Source organism: Silene latifolia, chromosome 1, assembly GCF_048544455.1.
Source record: "Silene latifolia isolate original U9 population chromosome 1, ASM4854445v1, whole genome shotgun sequence".
In the NCBI taxonomy this organism is placed as follows: Eukaryota; Viridiplantae; Streptophyta; class Magnoliopsida; order Caryophyllales; family Caryophyllaceae; genus Silene; species Silene latifolia.
Window position 1 is genome coordinate 170,681,187 of NC_133526.1, and position 11,079 is coordinate 170,692,265.

At 40.6% G+C, this 11,079-nt stretch overlaps 1 protein-coding gene across 1 annotated transcript; it reads right to left on the reverse strand.

Annotated features, from left to right (window-relative positions):
• Positions 1–4,313: 4,313 nt before the first annotated feature.
• LOC141611534 (uncharacterized) lies at positions 4,314–5,897 on the reverse strand. The gene is made up of 2 exons (XM_074430101.1): positions 5,486–5,897; positions 4,314–5,190 (listed from the first exon to the last, which is right to left on the reverse strand). Exons 1-2 carry the CDS (start codon positions 5,705–5,707, stop codon positions 4,660–4,662), a joined length of 753 nt encoding a protein of 250 aa, XP_074286202.1. The 5' UTR covers positions 5,708–5,897; the 3' UTR covers positions 4,314–4,659.
• Between the last annotated feature and the right edge of the window lie 5,182 nt (positions 5,898–11,079).

Sequence of the window (11,079 nt, forward strand, 5' to 3'; positions counted from 1 at the left end):
CTATCCGAGACGCCAGGTGAGTCTGGTGACGACCGCCCGTCTCCCTATGCCTGCTGCTGTCCTCCATCAGCAGCAGCAGCTTCTCCGGTGGCCGGCTCGAAAGAGGGCTCTACATTTTCAAGTGCCTTTAGCACGTCATCCTCCCTCACCTCTGCATCACAGACGGCCTCCGTCTTCCCCGCCGCCGCTTCGTCCGCAGCCTCAGCCATCTCGTCCAAAAGCTTCTCAAATTTATCCCACGGGAAAGAGCCCTCGGGGACAAGCTTCCTTATTGCCTCCCTGGTCGCCTCCTCGGCCTGGTCCCGGAATTGGGCGCACATTTTTGGGAGAAGTTCATCTTGGAGCATGGCAATATCCTTCTCCTTTTGAGCAATGACAGCCTGCGCGTCCCTAAGCGCCTCCGCCTGGTTGTTGAACTGATTCTTCCACTTTTCCCCCTCGGCAACCGCGGCGTTATGAGCGTCCTTGTACCTATCCCGCTCCTCCATCATCTTGGCAGTAGCGCCATCAGCTTCCTCAACTTTGGCCCTCTCGGCCCCCAGCAGCTTCTCAACCTCCTCCGCGCGCTTCTTGGCAGAAAAGAAATCCAGTTTAAACTTCGCGGCCTCCCCTTTGCGGCGAGAGGTCAAGTCTAAGCTTCGCCATCGGCGGCGCGGCTTGGCCCATGGTTTTCTCCCGCTCCGCGATATAGGAGCCGGCTTGTTGGGTCCACTTCGCCAGCCTCTTATACATTTTCACACCCTCCGCCACAAGCTCGGAGGCGAGAGATCTTCCGAGCGAGAGGAGTCAACAATGACATTTCCGTCACCGCCGTCTCGATAGCCCTCTCGGGCCGCTTCCCGATTGCCGCTCAATAAGAGCGACGGTCGCCGAGGAAGGATCTGCAAAAATTTGCACAAAGCATCCATGTCACCTTGCATTGACACATCGAAAGCGGTCGTGCGGGATGTCCAGCGAACCAGCTAAATCCGAACCACAAGTTAGATCCGTACCGTTTGGGCCCTTTTTGTTCGAGGGCCGGATGGATCGGTTTTCTCCCAAGAACAACGGAAGGAGACGGTGGCTCTTTCCTCTTCTCCCCAACAACGGTAGAAGCAAGCGGCGACTCCTTAGCAATGGTCACCGACCCCCCGGTAATATCAACGACCTCCACAGGTTCCCTCTGAACCACTGGGGTCGAAGAGGGAGCAGGCACAGACGCCGCGCCGTCGCCCTGTCGCCGACCCTCTTCGTTCTCTTTGGCACGCTCCGAGAACCCTTGCTCGAGCCGCCACCGGGTCCACCCCTTTAATCGCTTATCCATGAGCTCGTTGGGAGACGGTCCGCGATCGCGCAATTCGGCCGTAGGATGCCGCACAACTACCTTCCCGTCCTTATCAAGGCCTAACCGCTTCAAGGTACTCTCGGACAGATCCTGGCCAAACCGGTCCCGCAAAAAAGAAAACCAAACAAGAATTACACGACAGAATAGAACATAGCTCTAAAAAACAGAGCATAACAGCAAAAATAGGCCTCACACCGACCCCACTCACCCCCGGCCGAGGGCCGATGAGGCCGACGTGACAGAGCGGCTCATCTTGAAGAATAATCCGAGCCGGGAGCAGCCATCCCTTCTCAAAGATCGAACAACAGCATCGCCCGCTCCTCATCCTCGCAAGAGGAACCTTCGAAGCGTCCATTTTCACCTTACCCGGGAGGTACACTCCTCATACTCTTCCCGGTTTCTCACACCGCAAGTAAACAGTGGCTCTGGAAAGACCGGGGCAATGGGTAATCCTCCGGCACTTGGACATAAACCCACCGCCGTTGCGTCTTTGCAGAAGTAAGCTTGTTCACGGAGGCATAGCCTGGCTCCGCCGTCTGCCGTACCACCCCACCTTACCAAAGAATTGACGGTCGAAGGCTGTGAAGTCGGCGGAATAAGTTATTTGTCGGGATCTCCCCCTAAAGAGACAAAGCCACACAAAGCCAACTATCGTCCTCATGGCCAACGGATGTAGTTGGGCCACCGCGACGTTCATAGCTCTGATAATGGCCACGACGTATCTATTCAGAGGAAACCGCAGCCCATACTCCGGATGCCCGATGTACACGCCGGTGTGACCGGTGGAGGGCAACAGACCGCTTTGACCCTCTTTAGGAATAACGATCTTATACCCTCACCGAACGAGAAATGGCCTCGAAAAATGTCTCGCCAGGGAACAACGGCCGAACTTATGGAACCAACCACGTTCAAGACCGGTCGTACGGGGCTCGCCATGATCGGGACAGATGACCTCCCACCATCGGAAGGGGTCCCCTCATCCTCATCAAGCATCCTCACCCTCATCCTCTCGTCCCTCCGAATTGGTGGATCGACTACGGGAGAAGGAGACCTAGGGCCCCCAAACCTTATCGGAATGGCGTCTAGTATCTCCTCCCCATCAAGACGCAACGGGGAATCCTCCGGCGCAGAAGTACTAGTCCCGGCGCCGAGTGAGACATAATAGCAACAATTATTTAACAAAATAAAAAGAAGAAGTTTGTTTGTTTACCTTGAAGAAAAACACTCGCTTAGGAATAACAACTCGAATGTTAGAAGACAGAAGCCCTTGAAAGTTTAGAGAAGAAAAATTTTGGAGAATGAAATTGGTGACCAATTTCACGGAGCAAATCGCCCTATTTATGGGAAAGGCCCATGAAGCGGGACCAATCGAGAGAATGACCCATGAAGCGTCAACCAATTAGCATGCGGACACGTGTCGGGCATGCAACCACGGATGTCAATCGTTGCAACGATTGTGTCAATCAATGCAGCAACAGTGACCAAACGTCTTCAACACGCCTATTCAAATCTCTCCGCCTATTCAACTTCCTCAAACAAATTCCCATGCGCCTATTCTCCGCCGGCCACATGATCAACCAAGCTAGACACCGCCGGCCGGGGCAATCAAAAATAACCTAGCCTCAACCGGTCTCGGCCAGCGTCCCTTTCTTTTCCACATCGGATGCCCAATACACATCCATGTGGAGGGGGAATATGGTACGGCCTAAGAAAGACTAGGCAGAGCAGAAGAAGCCGCCGCAGAAGAAGCCGATGCAGGAAAATTTTCTACAAACTACTTGCGCAGAATATACGCTCGGACGTACATCGAAGCCCATACCACGGCATAGACTACGCTGGGGGCAAATTGATGGGGCATATTTCGCACCGCCGACAAGTCAACATATTGAGCAAGGTCAAAGATGTCCACAAAGAAGTCAACGACTTAGACGGCCCTAGCCGATGCGGCCCATCGGCCGCTGACCGGGTCCCGCATGACAACCGCCAAAAGGGATACATATCCGCGTACTCATATCCAAGACCCCTCGGCGGGTCACGGGGCCCGCCGGCCAGCCCACAGTCCCTCGGCCGAGGGGTAGATCGATCTTTCCACCGCTAGCCACTTGGCCACTACGTGACAAAAGGTGAAGTCTATAAATACTCCTCAACCTTCATTGAGGAAAGGAGCCCATCCAATCCAGAAATACACAACTTAACCTAAATACACTATTCACCTGGTATAATCTTCCTTATCTCTCTACAATACATTCTTAGCCAATTAGCATACAACTTATACATATTAAGTTTATCGACTTGGGCGTCGGAGTAAAGACGCTTGGCACAAAGCCAAGCCTCGATTCGTTCATTGTTGCGGTGTGAGGCCGAGAGGAACGATTAAGACCAAGGGAGAATCCAACTCAAGACATCATTCAACAAGCCACGGGTGGTAACTATACTTGCTCTGGAATTACTCCCGGAACAACCATTTTAGCTCACAAAGTACCCATTTTTTCTCTCTCTGCAACACTATTCATGTGGTTCCCTTTCTCCACTAACCTATTTTGTTACCATTTTAACTCACAAAATATCCGCCACAAATGGTGACCCGTCACAAGGGAGACCAATTGATTTTCTATAGATAGAATATCAAATTTTTTATACTCGTATAATCAATGCTACAATAGCGATTTTATTGGACAATTTTTTTGTATAAAATCTTACCCCATCATCCAACTTTTAGAAACGTCGCTGCTTATGACGCCTTTTTAGTAGTGTAATATGGTCTTGACAATTGTGTTTTCGAAGTTATAATCAAGTTTTTCGCTGTTGCCATAATGTTGTTGTTGTTCATTGAATTCGTTATTGAATTGATTTTGTGTGTTATTGTACAAATTGAAAAGGTAAAAGCGTCTCCACTCATTATTGATATTTTGATAAATTATGTTTTAGAACAATGTTAGAGAGGTGTAGGGCAAAAAAGAAAGTTATTAATAATTAAGGACGTAATGAGTAATTATAAGGGCGTAATATAGCAACATTCATATCAAAATAACAGTTACACCATCTAAATAAATAAACACATTTCTTAAACATAAGCACAAACGGAGTATTACTTGCATGGTTACAATTTTTTTGAAGAAAAAACTTACATGGTTACATATATAACGAATATCGAATCATTTTAATAATAAATTTCACAATATAATAATATTGTGATAGTTTTAAAATAAAATGTAGATATAAATATTATCAACAAAAACCCAAAGGCCAACAAACTAATCATATATAATCCAAACCCCTTATTAGCATAATATAAAACCCCTTAATTGTCATTAAGCATTGCAATTAGCCAGTAATTACTTATCCACATGATCATTCTTCTCATCACTAGTCTTGGAGCTACTTAACCCAGGGATCTTATCCTTAATTTTGTCCATGAACCCCTTCTTGTCCTCCTCTCCCTCGACAATCGGCTCGGCCACCACTGGAACCGCCACATCGTGGTGGTCGTCGGTCTTGTTTTGGCCTGGGATTTTTTCCTTCATTTTGTCCAATAACCCCTTATAGTCCTTGTCTCCCTCGACAGCCGGCTCGATCACCACTGGAACCGCCTCATCGGCGTGGTGGTCGTCGGTCTTGTCTTGGCCTGGGAGTTTTTCCTTGATCTTGTCAAGTAAGCCCTTCTTCTCAGGGTCCTCCTCTGTATGAGGTGGCTCAGAGAAGTCAGAGTACACTACCTCTTGCACGTGAGGCTCCTCAATTGGCACGTGAGGCTCCTCCACCACCTCGTCTTTGTGTCCTGGTAGCTTGTCCATGAGCTTATCCTTTAATCCTTTCTTTTCTTTTTTCTTCTGCTTCTTTTCCTCGTCGTCTCCTTCTTCATCAGACTGCAATTGGTAGACACTCAAATTGTTAGACATGATTTCAAATCCCGATTATATTTTACGAGTTGGTCACTCTTAAGTCTTAAGACGGGTATATACGTTTAATGATTGGAATTTTTTGAATAATGTATGTCATTTCCTTGACTATTTTTATTCCTTATTATTAGTATTTAATCAAAGATAAATAAACGATTAAAACAAAAAGTATCGTTCTCTATAATAATGATAACAGAGCGAGTATTAGGTATTGTTAAAAAATGTAAATGAGCAAGTTAATAAGAAAATAAAAGAGACTCACAGAGCTAGAGCTGTAAGATCGAGGTATCGCAACAATGCCATCATGCTTATTCTCTACTTCAACCGGGTCGGAAACTTGAATCTTTTGATCGAACTCAGAAGCGAGTGTCTCCTCCTTGATTGGCTTCCCCTCCTCGTCCTTGTTTTTGAAACTGAACACAGCGTGGTCAGTGGTCTCTACTGGTGTAGCAACACCAACTTGCTCGTTCAAATTATCAGCCATTATATATAATCAAATAACAATAATGAACAAACTGAAATAATGATATGTGATGGAAATAATATGATAAGAAATAATGTAGAAGGGTATAAATTAAATAGGGGATATAGATATGAGTTTGTTTAAGAGTGTTTTTATGTTGTTGTTTGCTTTGGTTTGGGAATTTAAGTGATGATTTTTGGTTGATGGATGTAACGGGTTTTTATAGGGGTTTTGTAACTTTTGTAACGCGTTTATGACACCGAGAATCAAGGTTTTTAATCTCTATATTATCTCCGTTCCGATTAATTGTTGTCCTTTAATTTTGACATAATGACTAAGGCCTTGTTCTTTTGGACTGAAACTTATAGGATCTCGAATCGAATCGAACTTATAAGATCTCGAATCGAATCAACTTATAGGATTCGAACTTAATCAACTTATAGGATCGAATCGAACTTATAGGATCGAATCGAATCGAATCAACTTATAGGATCGAATCGAACTTAAATTAAGTGACGTATAGGATCGAATCGAACTTATAAGATCGAATCGAATCGAATCGAACTTATAGGATCGAATCGAACTTATAGGATCTCGAATCGAATCAAATTATAGGATTCGAATCGAATCGAACTTATAGGATCTGAACTGAACTTATAGGATCTGAACTGAACTTAACTTAACTTATATAATCTGAAGTTAACTTAAATTAAGTGACTTTAAGTCCAAAAGAACAGGGCCTAAGAAAAGGGGGAAGGGAACCATTATAAGATAACAAATAGACAAAATTGGGTGTGTGGACGCGGAGGATTAAATTGTTCATCAAATGCAATCCTAAAATAGAAAAGACAACAATTGACCGAGACACCCAAAGACGCTGTTTGGTAAACAACATATTTAGTGAAATAAGTAGATTCCGACATAAAAAGTAGATTGACCAATCAATCTACTAATTTTACGTGGTTGGTTAATGGCATATCTAAATAGTATAAAAGTTGGGTTCTTTAGAGCTCTCTTATTGGCCCCTTAAATTCAGGAAAAAAAAATGAATGTTTAGAAGGTGGGCCCTATTATAAGTAGTGGGTGTTAAAATGATTTAATTTCTTTCCTCACTCAATACAACATACACCATTATCTAACACATAAATATACATTATAATATACAAAACATATGTTAAAAAATAATTGTGAATGTGAAAAAAACGAAAAAAAAATTGACCAATTGTTTACATTCTCTTAAATTAAAGATATGACTCATAGTCAAAATTTTCAAATATTGAAAATTTTATCAATGGAATATACTCCCTCCTATTCCGAATAACTGTCCCATTTGGACATGGCACGAAAATTAAAGAATCAAGTTAAAATAATGAAAAGTATTGTATAAGGGTAAGAATTTAGGAATTAAATAATGAAAAGTATTAAATATGATGATTTAGAGGTGGTATGAGTTGTAAATAAAGAAAATAGCAAAGGGTAGAAACGTCATTAATCATGTTCAAATATGGCATATGAGACAGTTATGTGAATAGACGGAAATGACAAATGAGACAGTTATTCAGAATAGGAGGGAGTATGTTTAACAAATTTTATCAATGCAGACCGTGCAATTTCTGCACGGGCATAAAACTAGTTCAGATAGCATATTGGCCGAAATCTACTATTTTTGAATATACTGCTAATAGCAACATATTGTAATAGCATATTAATTTTATACATGAAAATGGTAGATTTGTCATATAATTTGTTAATTATTGAATACATTTTCTTAATTCTACTGATCTGATATCATAGTCAAACTTGCTACTAAAATCTGTCAACCGTATTCTGCTAATATTATCTGCTATTGTAAATCTCCTTATGCCACTTGTCAAACAGGATCTTTCGAATAGGACAACAAATAACGGAACGGAAGTACTTTTTTTTTTCAATTTACTAGTCAGCAAATTAATAAATGAATCTTATTGGAATCTTATAGCCGACGTGGTACATAAACAATTAGACAAATGATAATATTCAATTGTTTATTAACCACGTAGTTCCGTAAGCAATACCATAACCTACATAGGAGCAGAGAAGAAAGCGAACAAAGAGAATAGCAACACGATTACACGATGCATGGAACAAATCACTACTACAGATACAGCCTATAACAACGGGTAAAAACAGTTGTAAAATAAAAAAGCGGACGTTGTTAAAGCGGCCGTTGTAGAAGGTATTTACAACGGTTTGCTTATTTAGTGGAACCGTTGTCTAAATTATTCACAACGGTTAAAAGCCGTTGTTATTGGATGCTCTCCGTTGTGGAAAGTGTTTCAAAATTTTGGAGGGAATTATATAACAACGGTTGTCGTATGTATAACCGTTGTTGTAACTTTCCCTCCAAAATTATGAAGTCTTTTGACAACGGGTTTATGTTACATACCCGTTGTTGAAATTGTTAGTAACAACGGTTCTTTGTTTAATACCCGTTGTTGTAATTTTACCTCCAAAATTGTGAATACTTTTAACAACGGTTCTTTGATTAAAACCTGTTGTTGAATATTATGCGCGGGTATTTGTAATGTCATTCACAACGGTGTTAGTTTTATTAACCGTTGTGAAAGGTATTCACAACGGTTTTTTTTTTAGTAACCGTTTTTATTACGTACACCTAATGTTCTGAAAAATTAAATTTGTTTCATGCCATTCAAAAACCCGCATATATATATATCAAGACACCATATACCAAAGACAAAGATAAATCATAGTTTGGGTTCATGAGAACTCAATAGATTCAATTCAACCACATACAAAAAGATCATATATATATATATATATATATATATATATATATATATATATATATATATATATATATATATATATATATATATATATATATATATATATATATATATATATATAATTACAAGGAGTTGAATTTACATGAACTAATTAATCATTCCCTAACTTCAACAAAAAAATTACTAATAAGTTGATCTAAACTGTGAGTATAGTATCATGCATTTCTATCTATATATATTCTAAGACGTAGTTGCCCCACATGTCTCTTACCTCGTCTATATCTATACTTGAGTATTGCTCAATCTGTTGACTGAGTTGATTACATCTGCGGAAAAAACAAAGAGAATACATTATGGTATATATAGCGGCAAGCAAGACAACATTAGCAACATCATGGTATATATAGCAGCAATTGCAAGACAACATTAGCTCTAATTTAAAAAAAAGTAATAAACACATGTTGAAATTATTACTAACCCTTTCTGGAATAACGAGATATCTTCGCCTAATAATCTCCAACATGAACCGACAAGCGTAGTATCCACATTGTATGCTATCTGGCTGGCGAGGGGCCTATTATTACATAAAAAAAACAGACGAGAGAAGGCTCACATCAGAATCTTGAGCTTTAGGTATTGTATTAGTATTAAACACAGATTTTGCACTTAATGTTATTGTATTTGAGCACGTACCCCTGTTATCGTAATAAAATCGGGGCCAACATCAGAATCTTTCGTGGGTTGATCCTCCTCGTTTGCTCTTTTCTTCTTAAAGGCCCTTTTTTAAAAAATAAAAAAAGAGCGTAAAACTAATTTTTTTAGGGGCAAAAATATGAACGAGCTTTTTTCTATAAATAAAAATTGAAAATGTTATTATAAATAAATCAGTATTATAAACTTACATTTTAATCAAGTGCTTAAAAGTCTCGCTTGGTTGATGATGTAAAGAGTCCAACCAGAAAACTTTTTTCTTTGTCGGCATGATGGCCGCTAGCACCCAATGAGTCCTACATCAAGAGACATCATCATTATTAACAAGTACATATATTAGTTATGAAAATGCAATTGTAGGGGAAAACGTAATATTAATTTGTTTATTACCCTTTTTCATTATAAACGCCAAAAATCAGCTTCTTGGTTGTCGCCAATTCTTTGAGCAATATAATCTACCCGTTGTTCGAACGAGAAATCCGGAATAAATAAAGATAAAACATAGGGGCACATGAATCCGTAATGATCAGATGGAATATTCTTCTCGGGGATCACTCTCAATTGCAATATCCTACATTATTACGGTATTAATTCCGGTTTTTAAAACACTATCTACCTAGTAGTCAGAATATTAGACTATGAAATTATTTATTAAGAAACTTACTTCATCCAAACAAATATGTGTGCTATATCAATCTGGTCTAGTCCAGCCCATACGGCTAGCAGATCCCATGATATAAGCGCTTGGCGCTCAGCCCCTAGAATATCCTCCTCGAGCGGAATAATTATCGCTGTTGCTCGGAGGCTATGCGATGGCCGACCTCCTCATACAGTCTCATCATCGTCCCCGTTCTTACTTTTTGCATGTAATCCTTCCCTTTATATTTTGTGGAGTTTATACTCCTAACTTTCACGGTAGGGAAAGAATGAGTCTTTGATGTGGTGCTACTACCACCGGCCTACACATGTAGTATAGATAATTAAAATAATAAAAAATCCAAAGGTAACATATCCTAGTTGGAGTAATAAAAATAAAAGCGTACTTAATTAAATACCTCGTCAACTCGCTTCTTTCAATGATGAGGTAGTAGTAGCAGTAAGGCGGGGACTTAGGCTTATCGGTCTTTTTGTCCCCTACACAAAATTACCATGCTTTTTATAAATACAGACAAAATATAAATAAAGGGGCGGGGTTAATTTTTAAAAAAATGGAGAAGTTAATTAAATACATACCTCATCAAGTTGTTGTGAAGTCGAGGTCGTTGGCATGTCTGTGGACTTAGGCTTATCCGCCAAAGCCGCCTTTTTTGTTCCCTACAAAAAAAAAATAACATATAAATTTAACATATAAAAACATTCAACAATTAAAAATGTAACACACATATATATATAAAGGTATTTCTTCTAACCCCAATCGCTTTCATTTGCTCGGGCGTGAGGCGGCGAGATATCTTCGCCAAGTAGATGTAAGTATCAGGCCATTGGATGAAACTTCCAAGCGCATCTCCCAGAATGGTAATGTCGTCACGAACTGGGACAGGCAGTGGAAATTTTTCATGGCCTGGATTGACTGTAGTTATCTCTACTATTCTATGATTCGGCAAAAGTTTTTCGCCATGAACTACAGTTTCCGCTGCTGCAGATTTGTTTTCTACGAGACCCCGGCCAACACGCACAGGTGGCTTTTCGATTCTGTTAGGGTCAGCAAGAATAACTGGCCTCTTGTTTACGGCCTGAAGAATATACACATACATATACATTATTATATCTTTGCAAAAACGCTTCAGCATTCAAAAGATTTTGCAAAAACGCTTTCTGTCTCAGGCCGATTTTTGCACAAACTTCAGCATTCATATAAATTTAACTAATTAAACACTTCATGCATACCTTACGAAA